The sequence below is a fragment of the Gossypium hirsutum genome, chromosome D05, assembly GCF_007990345.1.
Source record: "Gossypium hirsutum isolate 1008001.06 chromosome D05, Gossypium_hirsutum_v2.1, whole genome shotgun sequence".
Taxonomy (NCBI): domain Eukaryota; kingdom Viridiplantae; phylum Streptophyta; class Magnoliopsida; order Malvales; family Malvaceae; genus Gossypium; species Gossypium hirsutum.
In genome coordinates, this window is record NC_053441.1 from 64016654 (window position 1) to 64035073 (window position 18420).

Below are 18420 nucleotides of genomic sequence, written 5' to 3' on the forward strand. Positions count from 1 at the left end.
GGCCATAAATGAACATAGAAAACAATTTAGTTTTTATTCATTTATATTCGGTTGTTAAGCTAAATAAATGAACATGAACAAGATTTTGAGACTAGTTTATTAAATATATTCAGCACAAACAAAACTTGTTCAGTTCATTTATGTTTATGAACAAGCTCATTTATCATTCATTAAAAATTCGTTTAACAAATCATTCAAAACTTGTTAATTGTTTCATTATTATATATTAAGAAAATTATTATGACTTTTGTGCTTTTTTTATTTATAATATAACTATAAATATTAATATTTGACGTTTTACATCTAAATATATATATATGCATATGCATATGTTTATGTTTATTTATTTGTTTATTAATTATTCATGAATATTGATTGCGAATATGTTTGTTTAACTTAAACAAACAAATTTAAGCATACATAATTTTAAATAAAATAATAAGAATGAACAAATTTAAAAACAAACGAACAAACATAAGAACGCATTCATCCTACGTTAAAATTTTGAGGATCTTAATGTCATAAATGAAAATCAAATTTTAAAAACAAACTTGAAGAACCCTAGTAACAGGTATAAAAACCAAAAGATCTTGAAGGAGGACTCGGAAACAGACTAGATTTCATTTCTAACTCTTCAAATTGGTTCGGCTTCAAAATGAATCACGCCAGATATTACAACGAAATATTAAGAAAAACAGGTCGTATAGAGAACATTGAGATACCAGTACTAGTTATTGACTGTCAATCGAGTCGAATACGTTAGGGTTCAACTTTCTTGAAAATCCTAAATACAAGTATTATCTTTATTTTCAACATTTTCAATTTTTAAAATCAAGTAAGGAAATGATGTAATGTTATATTGAAAGCATGAATAAATGCCTCTTTAACAAATATCAATAATACATACAACAATTGTATAGAAATAATATAAATAAATAGGCGAAATTAATATACATAATAAAAATAATCACATGCAAAATATCAAATAAATGGTCAGAATAAAAAACATTCCTTTTAACATATAAACGAAAACATAAATTAATAATCAAATGAATAAAATAAACAAAATATAAAGAATAAAAGGCACATAATATATGCATTGAAATTAAAAGACATACACATAATTTACATATGAAATCTTGGGCTATGAAATTTATACATATATAATACATGATGTATTTATGAAAATAAAGGGAAAAAAATATAAATTATAAAGTATATGGAAAAAATACATACATTTGCATTTTAAAAATAAATTTATTCATATATATATAATGGTTTAAAATATTAATATGTATACATACATATAAAAAAATAAATATATACGTATAGATCATAAAAAATAATTACATATATAAAAAAATAAAAAATAATTACATTATATTAAAAAATAAATATGCGTATGTATATATAAATATGTAAAAAAAAACTATATATATATGTATGTAGATTTTAAAAAAATAATTAAATATGTAAAAAAAATAAAAAAAATTAATTAATAAAAAAAGGAAAACAAAAAAAACTAATTTGAACTGTAAATAAAAATCTGGGGCAAATCTGCAAATAATTGAACTCTGGAGGACGAAATTGAACACGTAAATTACATAGAGGGGCTGGAAGGGAAATTTTTCCTTGCACATTAGGACGAAATTGAAAACGATAATAAATTAAAGGGTAAATTAATAAAATAAAAAAAACTTAATTGCAAAAACATTAAAAGGCGGATGGGCTAAAAGCGCAATTTACCCCTCCGCTCAAAAACATGCAGATCCTAGCGGTCGAGTCGGATTCGGGTCAACCCGGGTTCAAAACGACGTCGTTTTGAAAAGGCTATTTAAGCCAAATAATCATTCAAAAAAATCATTTTAAACCCTTTTTAAAAAAAACAAAAAAAAACCTCTAAAAGCCTCTCCCTTCCCCTGCTCGTCCAGTCATCTGCCGATCATCGGCCACTGCGCCGGTCACCGATCTTCGGAGTCGGCACCACCGTCTGCGATGACCAGAAAAGAGAAAATTCCCTATTCAGTTCCTTCTGTCTCTCTAGGCCCAAATCTGGGCTCAAAATCCCCAAAATATCAACAAAAATCCTCAAAGCAGACAAGAAACCTTTCGGTTTCAGGCCATCGTTCCTCGGGGTGGCTCCCTCAACCGTCGCAATAACGTTTCAAACCCGAACGAAGGTGAGTCTTTTCACTTTTTATTTTATTCTATTTCAGCATGCAAGAAAGACAAAAAATAAACAAAATCGATAAAGAAAAGAAACAAAAACAGATATTCACCTTTGATTTTTCGATTGAATTTTTTTTTATTCTATTGCTCTTGCGTTGTAAAAATACTGGTTTTTTCTTATTGATTCCCGAATCTGGATCCTCTATTACAATGTATTGATGGTTTTTTTATAGCCGAAATAAGAATAAAAATGAATCTGTTTGATTTGATTCTGCAAATATTTGATTTCCTTTCCTTTTTTGTTGTTTGATGCTTGATGTGCAGGTACGATCGGGTCTTGGCTGCGCAAGGAGTTAGGTGGCTGCGGCGCAAATGTTAGAAACCCTAGGGTTTCTGGCGTTCTTGGGTCACTATTGTTTGGGCCGTTGTTCATTTTGGGCCTCACAAGCCCTTTTGTAATTTAGGTCATTTACCCGGGCCAAAATTAGGTATTACAACTAATTTGTAAAAAGAAAATGAGTTATATTTCCATAAATTTGAAAAATTTCGGCCTAATTCCCTAATTTTCTATTTTTTAAAATAGAAGATAAGTAGATATATATTGAAAATAAGGAAAATGTTATAAGATTGAAGTTTAATGTGAAATTGTTCATCTTATTCTTCCTATAAGAAAAGTAAAGTAAAAGAATAAAATAAACAATACACAAAGCTCACATTCTAGAAACACCGATGAACTAATGCTACTCCAAAATTAAACCCCAAAGCCAAGAAACAAGTTTACAAACATCTGAAAATACTGTAACACCACACATTGAACTGTATGCCAATAACATCTTCAAAATTTTTAACAAGAGAAGTGACATCTTTTTTTTACTTTTCCTTCAAAGGATCTTTCTGAAACCTCACCTCCTCCCCAACTTCGCTTTCAATCCCTGCACATATCAATCAATAAATTTATACTCATTCCTATTCTTATCTTGTTCCTAAGGAAAGTTAGACTTGTTTGAAATGGTTTTTTGTACCTCTCCCACGACTCTGAAGAAATCAATCACAGATTTTGCGGCTCATCTTTCAATCTGATTCCCTCGGGATGACTGCTTTAAAATCAATTACAACAAAGGGTATGTGGGAAATCTTAGACCACTCTCGTCCTTTATCACTTGAGCACTCTTCTTTCAGCAACGGACACCTGGAAATACATAAATACATAAATATCTGCTGGAATATTAAACTTTGAAATGTTAGAAAGAGACAAAATTTGCAAAGAGGAAAGCTCCTTTGCAGGAGAAGAGCAATCATCCACCAGTTCTGCACACCCTTCTATACTGAATTTACACAGTGACGGGAAACTTGATATTGAAACTACCAAACTCGTACACCTATGAATTTCAAGTTTTTGCAAGGAAGGAAGATGGTTAGGCAACCTTCCCAACAACTGAGGACAGTTTTTGATTGAAAGCTCACGAAGGCTGGGGAGTTTCAAATCCTTCTCGTCTCCTTCACAAGTGTCCCACTCCTTCCAGTTTCGAAGACTCTCAAAAGACAGAATCTCTAATGATGCAAATGGATTCAATTGATTTTCTCCAAAGAGCTCAACACCAATCTTCTGTACTTGATCGAAACCAAAAATTGAAAGATCTTTTAAGAATGGCAACCTTCCAACTGATGGTAGTGACTTGCAGTTTTTACAATTGAGAAGCTTCAAAGACGACAAATTCTTGAGGGAAGAATCTGCTATCCAAGATGAGAATTTTACACCCCCGTAATTCCCAATGATAAGTTGCTCAAGGTTTTTCGGAGGATGAAGAAAGTCCAACACCCGCTCTTCAACTTCTGTTTTCCTTGTATTATTCTCCAAGTCTGTACCCCATTGTAGTTCTAACCCATCAATCCCTAGCTTCTCATTTAACTTAGCTTCCCTCGCATCTTGACCATTAACATTCCCCAATCCAGAAAGACAAAAATTACCTCTAAGGTTTGACAAATTTTTCAATTCTCTAATAAGACGTCCATCACCTTCCCCTATAACAAAATTAGATAACGTTTGAAGCTTAGTTAGCTGATCAAATCCGGAGGGCATCCTTTCTATTGAATCCGCACCTCTAATATCAAGAAAATGCAAGTTGACAAGGTTTCCGATCTTCGAGGGTAAATTTTTGAGCTTTCGACAATCTCTTAATATTAAAGTTTCCAAATGATAAAGAGTACACAAAGAATCAGGTAAACGATTGATTCTGGTTCTAGAAAAATTTAAGTAGCGTAGATGTTTTAAATTTTCAAAAAAGTCGGGCAAATCATAGATCTCATACCCACCCAAAGAAAGAACCCTTAAGTAGCTAAGTCTTGGCAACAAATCCTCCAAGACAACGTTAGATAAATAGAATACCTCATATCTTGGAGCACCTAATGGTAAGAAAGTACGTAAAGAAGTCATTTGATAAAATGCCTCAAACTTCTTTACACTCTGATACCGATCATTGATAACATAAGCTGAGTGGCGAGAACGATGCGAAAACTTTTGTCGCTTTTCACCCTCCAGTCTGCAACATATTTCTCCTGCAACTGATTGAGCTAAATCATTCATAAGATCATGCATCATGAAACGGGATTTGTCTTCACTAGATCTTTGAAAAAATGACCTCGACACTAGATCTTGAAAATATTGGTTTCCAAGACCTTTGCCTTGAATTTTAGCTTTTGATTGCAAGAAACCTTCTGCTCTCCATAACAAGATTATCTCTTCTTCTTCAAATTCATAATCTTTAGGAAATATGGAGCAGTATGCAAAGCATCGTTTCAAATGAGGAGGAAGATAATGGTAGCTTAATCGCAAAGCTGGAACTAAGCCACATGGATCTTCTGGGAGGTCCCATATCTCGCTCTCATATACTTTTTCCCATTCACTATGATCCGTTACTGTGCGTAATAAGCTTCCAATGGCTTTTGCTGCCAAAGGTAAGCCGTTGCACCTTCTCACTATGTTCTCTCCAATTTCTTTAAATTGGAGATGCCCATCAAAGTTTCTTGCTTTCAATGCATGCTGAGCAAATATGGATAAACAATCATGATGCGAGAGTTTATCCAAGTAAAACGCTTTCACCGAATCCACATTAGATGAAACCTTTTGGAGTCGAGTTGTTACAATAATCTTGGTTCCTGCTCCAAATGGAGCCCGTAAGATGGTCCAATCACTGTAACTCTCGTTCCAAATGTCATCTAAAACAAGCAGCATCCTTTTTCCGGATAACTTCTCCTTCAACTTAACTTGAAGCAAGTTCAAGTCATTCTCATCACGTGAGTCAGCATCGAGGGATCTTAAAATCGTCTTTGTTATGTTAACAGCATCAAAGTCATCAGAAACGCATACCCAGGACTTGTGATCGAAAGACTCCTTAATGCTGGGATCATTGTAAACAAGCTGAGCAAGAGTTGTTTTCCCCATCCCTCCCATGCCAACGATGGAAAGGACACAAACTCCATCGGAATTGTTACTTTTGAGCAACTCAAGCATTTCTTGCTTCTCATTGGCTCTACCAACATACTCCACAACTCCATCCATCAAGGAAGTTGGTTGCAGCCTGGGTTTCTTTCCCTTGGAAGTTGCGCCTTGAGACATGATCTCACTCAACCCCAAATTACTTCTTCGAGTGTTCAAACTATTCAGTCTATCGGTGATTGCTTTTATCTTTGAAATCATCTTAGCATTGAACATAAAAGCGATTGGAGAGAAATGACCACCAGTACAGTAGGTTGGAATGAGTTTCTGTACCTTACTAGTGCTGGCTTGTGCTTGAGTTTTTGGAGCTTGAGACGTAACTCTTGGTAAGCGAACTCGTCCAAGATGTCATCCACATCGTAAGCTAAGTCTTGGAGATCGTCCAACCAATTCTTCACACCCTCGTCCTTGATCTGCTTCTCCTCTGCATGGTTCAACACTGCTTTGATCTCGGGGAATATGGATTGCCACAGCTTGAGTTGGTGGTGGACTTGCCGGTGATCGGCCACAAAGTTGAGTACAGAGTCAAGCAACTTGGCAGACAACAGCTCCAAAAAGGCAGAAAGAGCAGCCTCTCCAAAGACAGACATGGTGGAATTGGGACAAAGAAATCAAAGAGAGAGATGAAGAAGGAAGGGGAGATTGAGGGAAAGGAATGGAGATGGATTGTGTATGATTGGGGTTAACAGGGAATGGTGTTGAAGTCAACGAATAGAGCAAATGAGATGGAAAACACAAGAAAGTGGAAAACAGGTCAGAGTTTTTGGAATGATTGGACCCTCCAATTTCTTTATTATATTGCGTACCAATCTTTGTGTTTTAAACTTTTAATGCCAGAAGTTAGTAATAAATTAATTTTATTCAATATTACTTATTTATTAATATTTTTAATTTTAAGTTTAAATTTATATTAATTATTTTATTTTTTTATTTTGATATTATAATTGTATTGACTATTTATTAAAATATGTATCTTCAAAACTATTTTTTGAAATACGTTTTGACAAATATTTTAATACTTATAAGAGTGAAATTCAATGTAATTGTTAATATCAACGAGTTTTTCATGCTTCTTGGAATCAAAGTAATTATTAGTCATGATTATAGTACTTTGACATCTATGGATAGGAGTGAACGATCGATTGAATCGAGTAAAAATTTTTCATATTAATTGAACTCGTTAATCATATTTTATCATTCTAACTCTATTTAAATTTTTTTTGAATCGAATCAAATGAAATAAAATTCAAGTCGAGCCAAATCGAGTGAAATTGTTCATTTTAAATTAAAAAATTAAACATGTTACATTATAATCTTGTTACAATATAATTAATTAAATGTCATAGCACATAAATTAAAAAAAATCAAAGTAAAATAAGAATAATAATAATAATAATAATAAATACTTTATTACGATAAACTTGAAACATAAATTAACTTATTTAAGTCCTCAAAATTATTATTCTAAAAAATTTTTACTTTTTAAACTTTCTTTATATTTTTTTAGAATTTTTTTAAAAAAATTTATAATTTTTTAAAGAGTAAATTATATCAAGAGTCCCTCAACTTTAGTATAGTTGACAAAACAATCACATAAGTTTCAATTCAATTATTCAACTTTCGAAAAATAACAAAACATTCACCGTTACAAAAAGAATGTTACAAATTGCACTTTATTTTTTTGATATTGTTCATGCCCATTTTACTGTCCATGTTTGAAATATGTGACTATCCTTCCCAACAATTTTATTTCAAGATTTAATCTTGTGTCTCCCATTGAAAGCACAATATATCTTTTACCATTGCATGGGGCTGTAAATGAACATAGAAAACAATTTAGTTTTTATTCATTTATATTCGATTCTTAAGCTAAATAAATAAATGAGTACAAACAAAGCTTGTTCAGTTCATTTATGTTTATGAACAAACTCATTTATCATTCATTAAAAATCATTTAATAAATTATTCAAAACTTGTTTATTGTTTCATTATTATATATTAATAAAATTATTATGATTTTTGTGTTTATTTTTTATTTATAATATAATTATTTTTTTATTAATTATTCATGAATATTGATTGCGAACATGTTCATGAATATGTTTGTTTAACTTAAACAAACAAATATAAACATACATAATTTTAAATAAACGAATAAGAACGACCAAATTTAAAAACAAACGAACATGAGAACGCGTCCATCCAACGTTAAAATTTTTAGGATCCTAATGTCATAAATGAAAATCAAATTTTAAAGAATGCTGGTTATGGATACCACAAACAGACTTGAAGAACCCTAGTAACAGGTATAAAAACAAAAAGATCTTGAAAGAGGGCTCGGAAACAGACTAGATTTCATTTCTAACTCTTCAAATCGGTTCGGTTTCAAAATGAATCACGCCAGATATTACAACGAAATATTACGAAAAACAGGTCGTATAGAGAACATTGAGATACCAATACTAGTTATTGACTGTCGACCGAATCGATACCACTGTCAAAACCAATCAAAGCAGATAGCAAAGTGAAGAGACTACTTACTTGAAGCCAAATTGTCTACTCTTTGTTTAGGTTACGGATAACAAATGGAAGAATGCCTCCGTGATCAAAGTATGCCAATTCCACCTGCAGACAATTTTTCGGGAATATTAAAAACTATGTATAAGAAGGGGTTGACCCGAACTCTTTTCTCTTTCCAACAATATCGGCATACCTCATTATCGAAGCGGACAATACACGTGCACGATTTGCCAATGTCAGTTGTGACTCTAACATCTTCGCCGGGCCTTATCTCACTGATTTTATTTGGAAGGTCAATTGAATAACGTTCATGGCCAGTTAATCCTAGAGAATCAGCGTCCTCACCAGGCCTGAAACAAAGAGGAATGATTCCCATAACAACCAGATTACTTCGATGGATTCTCTCAAAGCTCTTGGCGATAACTGCTTTCACGCCCTGAACAAAGCAGAAAAACCGTTTGGGATGTAAGATTTAAAGAGAGAATCGATATTCCAATATCAAGAATTAGTGAGCCAATGCCCGTACCAGTAACATTAGGCCCTTGGCAGCCCAATCTCTTGAGCTGCCACTTCCATACTCTGCTCCAGCTAAGACTATCGTGTCTTGCCCAGCAGCCTTGTACCTCTGCAAGTTGATAATATATTCCATTAGTACTCGCAGTCTAAGTGGAAGCAATGGATTTTTAAATAGCAACGTTAAAACTCACCATTGCTGCATCAAATACATAAAGCTTTTCTCCTGTCGGAACATGAATAGTCTTCGGACCAACTTCTCCCTTCAGGAGCTTGTTGACAATGCGGATATTGGCAAAGGTGCCCCTTGCCATCACTTCATCATTGCCTCGACGACTACCATAGGAATTGAAGTCCTTTTTGTCCACCCCACGCTCAAGAAGAAACTTAGCAGCAGGGCTATCCTTTTGGATGCTACCTGCAGGAGAGATGTGATCGGTGGTAATACTGTCACCAAAATTGAGCAAGCAATAGGCATCTTTCACTCCATGCGGGCCTGGTGGTTCTACGGTCATGTTTTTGAAATATGGAGGCTCGTGAATGTATGTTGAGTTTGGATCCAAGAATAAAGCGTGGAAGCAGGGACGGAAAGTTGATTCCACATCAGGTTGCCCTTTGTGATGGCTTCATAGGTGCTCTTGAACATATCAGGCAACACACTTGATTGAACAACCTATCACGTTACAAAATTCCACGTCATTTGGGCTCAAAATAGTATGCAACACTGTCAACTTTCAAGTGACTTCACAGATTATTTACCTGTGCGATCTCATCATTACTAGGCCATATATCCTTGAAATATATACTTTTACCCGATTTTCCTGTCCCTATAGGCTCTTTGTCGAAATCAATATCAACCTGAAAATACAGAAATAAGGACCTAAAGATGCTGCTAACACAATATCAACCTGGACTTGCTATTCACAAGAGAAAAAATGAGCATCCTCGTAAACCACTGTTATTATCATATTATTATATCAACATCCAAATTTAAATTTGTGATCTTGGATCCATGATGCATCACGGACTTGAAATCAAGTTTGATAAATAGAACTTTTCACATTGAATAGGGTTGGAAAAATATTGAAAGGCCAAGTAACAAAAGAGAGAATCTGCAGTGCCCAATTTTTGGAACACCATTGCATGAATAGTATCAAACTAAATTGTCTAAAATATTGTGGCATGACTAATCCAAAAGTAAGAAAATGTATTAGACGCTGCATTTTCGTTAATACCAATAAGAATGCAAAGTATACATTACCGTGCCAGCAAGGGCGTAGGCAACTACTAATAGAGGTGAAGCAAGATAGTTAGCTCTGGTTAGGGGATGAACACGACCTTCAAAGTTTCTATTCCCGGAAAGAACAGCTGCAGCAATGATATCTGAAATAGTGACCGAGGTATTTGTTAGTGAAGATAAATTACATTGGGCAAGGAACAAAGACAGAGGGAAACTAGAAACAAGTAAAAAGCAGGTGCTGAAAATTAGTGAAGGTGAATTATAAGAGAAAACCAAAAGGAACCAATGGGAGTAAAACTTCAATTTTTGAAGACACATGCGGAATAAATAAATCAGGATGTGAACTAGAACAATTAAGAAGGAAACATGATTTAAAATGAAATAAGGATTGGCCTAAAATCTAGAACTGAAAATATTAGCACATTTTAGCAAGTTGATGAAAATTTAACTAGTAAGAAAATTGGATAGAATTTTTAAATATATCACCGAGATTATCCATTAATCCTCACACTTCTGGAAAAAGCCCCCTAACACTACCAAGAGAACTGGCAATTTTCAAAAGAAAATGAAGAAGCAGATTTTGCATTCAAGAAATAAAATTTACCATTTTCCGAAATTGCTGAAGCAACTGATTCATCAAGTTCTCCAGAATTTCTGATACAAGTTGTGCAGCCATAACCAACAATGTTAAAACCTTGTTGATTAAAGTATTTTTGCAGCCCAGTATAGAACACCAAATCAAGAGCACGAAATTACTATTTTCAGAGATTTTCTTTTTCTTAAAAGGGATAAGATAGAGACAATAGGGATGACCAAACTTCTTAAAGGAAATATCATATGCAATCAACATACCTCTGAAGCAAATACTTTGTAACAACTCCAGATCCAGGAGCAAGACTTGTTTTAATCCATGGCTTGACCTGGGGCATAATAATGGAAAGTACATTTTAAGATATCAGGCAAGACTTGTCTTCCAGCTACAGCAGAGTTGAAGTTCACCATTTTTTTTCCTTAAAGAAAGAGAAGAAAACTGAAACACACACGCACACACAAAAAAAGGGGAGATAAAGAGAGAAGAAAAAACACACTCAAGATCCACAAGTTTACAGGTCCAATGCTGATATGAGAGAATGGTAATCAACTATAATACAAAACTACTCCCAATATGGCCAAATTTTCACAAGAGTTATGAAACACAAGATACCGCTCCAAATTAACTCGCTTCCTACACATTAATTTCCAAGCCCAGAAAACATTGATACCTTAAATGGTTAAAAACAGAGGAAACATACAAGAAGCTAAGACTAACCTCAAAACCTAGTTCATAAGCCTTTTTAGCAACAAGCCCAGCCCCGAGCATGACACTAGGGTTTGATGTGTTTGTACAGCTGGTGATAGCCGCAATTACAACACTTCCATGTCTAAGTTCGGCAGGTAGGCCATGGAATGTGAACTTAGCAACTTTATTCTGCTCTTCCTTTGGCACAGCAAAACCCTGCAACAAGGATTACACAATTAAGGCATGATGTACAAATAAGTAAATGCATAAAAATGTGCTCAAAATTTTAGTTTTGTAGACTGATGAAAGATGGAAAATGATAAGTTCTGTAAAGGTAGATACAAAGGCTTACTAGGCCTGAGGCTACACAAAGGGACCTAGCAATTCAAACCTTAAAGCCAACACTATTACCTGAGTTTGAACTTGTTTCTAATGAACACACGCCATGGAATGACATCAAACAAGAGTTTTTTGATGAACCAACTGCAGTAAAGCTGTCTGTGTCTAACCTTGAATCCAACATTGTTATCAAGACATGCATGCCAATCAGCCTTCATTTCTTTCAAAGGAACTCGGTCATGAGGCCTTGTAGAAAGCATCAAAGAAAACTGTCAATAAGTAAAATATAATAAAGAGGCATTAAAAGAAAAGAGGTAATGTGCATACCGCTTCGGCCCTGAGATACAGGGTTCAACTCTTGGATGTCTAATTTCCTTGCCTTTCTTGCAGGTTCCAACTCCATGTTACACTGTCGACTGGCCCAATAGGCTTTATGTTCCAATTCGACTGGAAGGCGGCAGGCTTTGCCAAAAACAAGTCAATACGGGGTCATACCAATCAGTCCCTTATACGCAGTCCAATAGGCCCAAAGTGCATCATTTAGCCGAAGGCTCTAATCCTTTCGGTTAGGACGAACTATTTTCTCCAAAATAGTCTTGATTTCCCTGTTTGAGACCTCGGCTTGACCGTTCGTTTTGGTATGGTAAGCCGTAGCTATACGGTGGTGGACTCCATATTTTGCCAACAGTGCCTCCATGACCTTATTACAAAAGTGGGTGCCACGATCACTGATTAGGGCTCGAGGTGTGCCAAACCTGAAAAAACTAGTTTGTTTTAAAAACTCCATAGCAGTTTTGGCATTATCATTATGAGTAGGCTTTTCTTCTATCCACTTAGAAACATTGTCTACTACAAGAATTATGTATACATTGCTAAATGAAGAAATAAATGGGCCCATGAAATCGATACCCTATACATCAAAGATTTCACATACATGAATCGGGGAAAGGGGCATTTGATTTCGTTTAGTGATGTTACCTGTATGTTGGCACCTATCACAAGACTTACAGAAGTTATATGCATCTTGGAAAATTGTGGGCCAATATAGCCCACATTCTAACACCTTATGAGCGGTCTGCTTAGGGCCAAAGTGACCTCCGCAAGCTTCAGCATGACAAAAATTAAGGATAGAAGTTACCTCAGTTTCTGGAACATATCTTCGTATTATCTGGTCTGAACAGTGTTTCCACAAGTATGGGTCATCCCAAATGTAATATCGAGCGTTGCGTCTAAGCTTGCCCCTCACGGAACGTGCTAACTCAGTGGGTAATGATCCTGTGACTAGAAAGTTTACTATATCTGCATACCATGGGAGACGTACTTCAGTCGAGAATAGTCTCTCATCAAGGAATTCTTCCTTAATATAGGGATGTCGTCAAAAGGTACTTTTATTCTGCTTAAGTGGTCAGTCACTAAATTCTCGCATCCCCTTTTATCTCGAATCTCAATGTCAAATTCTTGGAGCAGCAAAATCCACCTAATGAGCCTCAGTTTTGCTTCTTTCTTCGCGATCAAGTACCTGAGGGCTACATGATCAGAAAAAATAATCACTTTAGTTCCCAATAGATAAGGTCAAAATTTATCTAAAGCAAATACAACGGCCAAGAGTTCTTTTTCCGTAGTGGTGTAGTTGCTCTACGCAGCATCTAGGGTTTTCGAGGCATAACATATGACATGTGGTTCTTTGTCTATCATTTGCCCCAACATGGCTCCTACATTGTGCTCGCTAGCGTCGCACATAATTTTAAATGGGTATTTCCAATCTGGTGGTTGTACTATAGGAGCGGAGACTAACTTTTGCTTGAGTGTATCAAATGCCTCCTTACATTTTGGGCCAAACTCAAATTTCTTATCCTTCTGCAACAACTCACACAGTGGTTCAGCTACCTTCGAGAAGTTTTTTATGAAGCGCCTGTAAAACCCTGCATGGCCAAGGAAAGAACGAATTTCCCTCACAGTGGAGGGATAAGGCAAAGAATTTATAATATCAATTTTGGCCTTATCGACCTCAATTCCTTTAGATGAAACAACATGACCTAGAATTAAACCCTTGTCTACCATAAAATGACACTTTTCATAATTCAAGACAAGATTAAATTTTATGCACCTACTCAAAATTATCGTTAGGTTTTTAAGGCATTCATCAAAACAACTCCCATATACAGTAAAATCATCCATAAAAACTTCGATAATTTTTTCCACATATTCAGAAAATATACTCATCATACATCTTTGGAAAGTGGCTGGCGCATTGCAAAGAACAAATGGCATCCTTCTATACGCAAATGTACCGAATGGGCATGTAAAAGTTGTCTTTTCTTGGTCTTCCGGTGCAACTGGAATTTGAAAGAAACCTGAGTATCCATCAAGACAACAAAAATGAGTTTTTCTGGCTAATCTTTCAAGCATTTGATCTATAAAAGGAAGAGGGAAATGATCTTTTCTAGTGTATGAATTCAACTTCTTGTAATCAATGCAGACGCGCCACCCATTTTGTACTCGGGTAGGTACCAAGTCGCCTTCAGCATTTTTCTTTACTGTCACGCCCATTTTCTTGGGCATGATCTGAACCGAACTTACCCACCTACTGTCAGAAATAGGGTAAATTACGTCAGCATCTAAAAGCTTGATTATTTCCTTTTTTACTACCTCAATCATATTCGGATTTAGCCGTCTTTGTGCCTCTCTCCTCAGCTTCGTGTCTTCCTCCAAGTAGATCCTGTGTGTGCACGTCAAAGGGCCTATCCCTTTTAAGTCTAAAATGGTCCAGCCAATTGCCTCCTTATGACTTTTTAGTATATGAACCAAACTTTCCTCTTCATGTGTGGAGAGTCTATTGGAGATTATGGCTGGTAGGGTATTACCCTTCCCCAAAAATGCATATTTCAGATGCTCAGGATGTAACACCCCTTACTCGTATTCCGGCTCGGAACAGAGTATGAGGTATTACTAAGTTTTTTTAAAAAAAATTTCGACAGCATTTCTGCTTAATTTTGCTTAAACCTCCTGCAAATTTAAATCACAATCCAATATATATATATCAACCAAACTCATTTATAATAATACTCACAATTTAACTATTAACGAACACCACATTTTAAATCAAACCATAACATATATTTACATGATGATTCCATATTTCATAGGTCGTCTATACATGCCATAATTTTCCGGAACGATAGTAGCAAAATACCCCAAGTGTGAAGGATAGTGTGGATGATTGTCTGACTTCGTTCCAAATTTCCGAGTTGTCGGAAGTCACTATAATCAAGGGAAAAAATAAAATCGAGTAAGCATATAGCTTAGTAAGTAAACACATGATAAATAAGTAATTACTCACATAACTACACCAAAATATAAACTTATTCATGAATAACTTCATTGTTTAGGCAATTTCCAGCAAACTGTTTTTCTGCGTCATAGTCGCTAATTTATTTTTATCCGGAGCTACAGGGCTCCAAATTGAGTTTCGTAAATTTTCCCTGAAACTAGACTCATATACCATTTCACCATAAAAATTTCAGAATTTTTTACCCAGCCAATTAGTACAGTTTATTCATTAAAACTTTCCCTGTTTCACTGCCCAACGGTTCTGACCCTTCCTCAAAAAAATTCACTTAACTCTCTGTAAAAAATTTTAAAAATGGTTTCGCTTGTTTCTATTAAAAATAGAGTCAATAAGGAATCCAGGAATATAAATTTCACACCATAATTATTTTTGTACAATTTTTGGTGATTTTCCAAAGTTAGAACAGGGGATCCCGAAATCAATCCAGCCCTGTTTCAGTAAAATTCAGATATCTCCAAAAATACAACTCTTTTGCTTATTCTATTTATTTCATATGAAAATAGACACATTCAGCTTCAATTTCATATATTATTCAGCTTCCCATTCATTTTCCACCATTTATGGTGATTTTTCAAAGTTACCCATCTGCTGTTGTTCAACACAGTTTATAACTAAATCGTTTTTTTTTTTTCGTTTTTGATATTTTCTTCCATCTCATACATGGATCGATTTAGTATCCAACTCAATATTTGCCCCATAAAAATTTCCACCATATGGCAATATTCACCTTCCACACTTTTTCGTTGAGCACTCGGAATGTTAACCGTTATTAGTGGATCTCGCACTTAGCACCACCACTTAATCGGGGAATCAGCACTTAGCAACCCCTTGGGGGAATCAGCACATAGCAACCCCCTTTTTATTTCAGAGATACGGTGGATATCGCACTTAGCACCACCAATGAACTGGGGAATCAGCACTTAGCAACCCCTCGGGGGAATCAGCACATAGCAACCCCCTTTCACATTTCAAAGATACAGTGGATATCGCACATAGCACCACCAATGAATCGGGGAATCAGCACACAGCAACCCCTTTATGTACAACATACTTCGGCTTATTCCGAGTGTTCAACCCATAAATCATATATTGCAACCCTTTACCACCTTTCCCGATTTAACAACATTTTTAGGATATGGCCAAACATTTATTTTAATTCCAAATAAATCTCAACATATATCAATTAATGTCAAAATAATACATCAAGTCACGTGTTTACTTACCTCGGTGCAAAATATCGTAATTTTTGCACTTCACTCCACTATCTTTTCTTTTCCTCGTTTGAGATAATCTTCACGTCTTTCTTGATCTATAATAGCAAATTTAACTCATTTAATGTTTACATTCATTAAAATAATCCACCACCCAACTTTTTAAAAAATTACAATTTTGCCCCCAAACTTTTGCATAATTACACTTTTGTCCCCAAGCTCGGAAATTAAACTTCATCACTTATTCTTAGGTTTTATGACATGCTGAACATTTTTCCCTTCTATGGCAACATCAAATTCTCACTCTAACATACACTTATGAACAATAATTATTTTTACCGATTATGCCTATTTACCCGTTTTCGCTTAAAATCGCTTAGCAAAAGTTGTTTAACATAATTTATAGCTTCATATTCCACCATAAAACAGCAAAATAAACACATTTCACCTATGGGTATTTTTCCAAATATGAGCCCTAACACGAATTATTGCTAGAATAAGCTAAACCGAGTTACGAGGATTCCAAAAATGCGAAGAACATTAAAAACGGGGCTAGGATGCACTTACTATGAGCTTGAGAAAGCAAAGAAACCTTAGCTATGGCTTCCTTCAAATTTCGGCAGCAACTAATGAGGAAGATGATGATTTTTGTCATCTTTTTCCCATTTTATTTATTTTTATTACCAAATGACTAATATGCCCCCACTTAAAAAAATCTATTTCTCTCATTTCTTATGTCTATTTTTGTCCATCAACTAACTAATGGTCTAATTACCACATAAAGACCTCCAATTTAAAATTTCATATCAATTAGATACTTCTACATATAGAACTCAACTTTTGCACTATTTACAATTTAGTCCTTTTGACTAAATTGAGTGCCCAAACGTCGAAATTTTCGAACGAAATTTTTACGAAAATTTTCCGTGAAATTGTAGACCATAAAAATATAATAATAACCATATTTTCCCTCGTCGGATTTGTGGTCCCGAAACCACTATTCCGACTAGGCCCAAAATCGGGCTGTTACACAGGAAGTGGTTTCAACTCCAACTCTGGCGCCTGTATAATAGAAGGTAACAGTTTAGTATTTGGAGATAATAACTCATTAACAAATTCAATTTCATCAAGTTCAGAATCATCTTCATAAATTGACTCATAATTTTCTTCCACCAAAGAGTCAATTATGTCGATACGATTTACGCTCAATATTTCGCTTGGATGGCTAATGGCGTCGTAGACATTAAATTTTACAATCTCCCCATCAAACTCCATCGTAAGAGTCCCACTTCGAACATCAATTTTAGTACTAGCTGTACTAAAGAACGGTCGACCCAGCAGGAGATCTGAAGATTCAGGAATGCTATCCTCCTCCATTTTGATCACATAAAAATCTGCAGGGAAAATAAGCTCGTTAACTTTTACCAGAACATCCTCGAGGACTTCTTCTGGATGCACAACAGACCTGTCCGCCAATTGAATGATAACACCTGTTTTTGTCAAAAAAACCCGCGTTAAGTGATTCATACATAGAATACGACATTACATTTATAGAAGCCCCTAGATCACACATAGCCTTTTTAATTCTTAAATGGCCTATTTTGCATGGTATTGCAAACATGCCCATATCCTTACATTTTGCCGGCATTTTCTGCTGTAACACTGCGGATACATTCTCACCAACATTCACCATTTCATTACCTGTTAATTTTCGCTTGTTGGTGCAAAGCTCTTTAAGAAATTTAGCATACCGCGGTATTTGCTTGTTGGTACAATGGAGGCTTCGGTCAGACCTGTTCGTCTTTCTCGGGTTTTTCCTAAGCGATTTCTTGGGCAAGATTCCTATCAGGAATCAATTCTAGTACCTTTCCGCTTCGCAACATTACTACATTTGCATTTTGTCTAGGGTTTGGTTCTGTTTGTGACAGCAACTTCCCTTGAGAGGTTAATTTCTCGATCGATGTGGTCAACTCTCTGATGGACGCCTCGGTTTTCTGTTGGAAATTCTTTGTCTCTTTTTGGAAATTAAGAGTTTGCTGTTGAAAATCAAGAACATTAGCTGCTAACTTATTGACCGTGGTTTCTAGAAAATTACCTGAACCTTGCGGCTGTTGCGAAAACCGATTTTGGTATGGCTGGTTATTTCGTAGATTGGCCCCATAACTTAAGTTAGGATGGTCCCTCCACCCTGGGTTGTAGGTATTAGCATAGGGGTCGTATTGCCTTTGTGGCGGCCCAGGAAAATTTCCCACAGCATCCAAATGGGCCGTGGTATCATCACACAAACTGGGACATGCATCAGTT

The 18420-nt window shown here is 35.3% G+C and overlaps 1 protein-coding gene, 1 long non-coding RNA gene and 1 pseudogene across 3 annotated transcripts; 1 reads left to right on the forward strand and 2 right to left on the reverse strand.

Moving 5' to 3' along the window:
- Positions 1–1863: 1863 nt before the first annotated feature.
- Positions 1864–2957, forward strand: LOC121216982 (uncharacterized). The gene is made up of 2 exons (XR_005913184.1): positions 1864–2180; positions 2494–2957. It is a non-coding gene; the product is annotated as an uncharacterized lncRNA (long non-coding RNA).
- Positions 2803–6433, reverse strand: LOC107942246 (putative disease resistance RPP13-like protein 1). Of its 2 annotated transcripts, XM_041092509.1 has the most exons (3): positions 3594–6433; positions 3192–3358; positions 2803–3101 (listed from the first exon to the last, which is right to left on the reverse strand). In XM_041092509.1, the coding sequence occupies exons 1-2, from the start codon at positions 5879–5881 to the stop codon at positions 3241–3243; spliced, it is 2406 nt and encodes an 801-aa protein (XP_040948443.1). In that variant the 5' UTR covers positions 5882–6433; the 3' UTR covers positions 2803–3101; positions 3192–3240. The 2 variants fall into 2 exon arrangements, 1 of the variants encoding a protein (XP_040948443.1); XR_005913183.1 differs by having other exon boundaries at positions 3192–6433.
- Positions 6434–7896: 1463 nt separating this feature from the next.
- LOC107942242 (aconitate hydratase, cytoplasmic-like) lies at positions 7897–11974 on the reverse strand (annotated as a pseudogene).
- Between the last annotated feature and the right edge of the window lie 6446 nt (positions 11975–18420).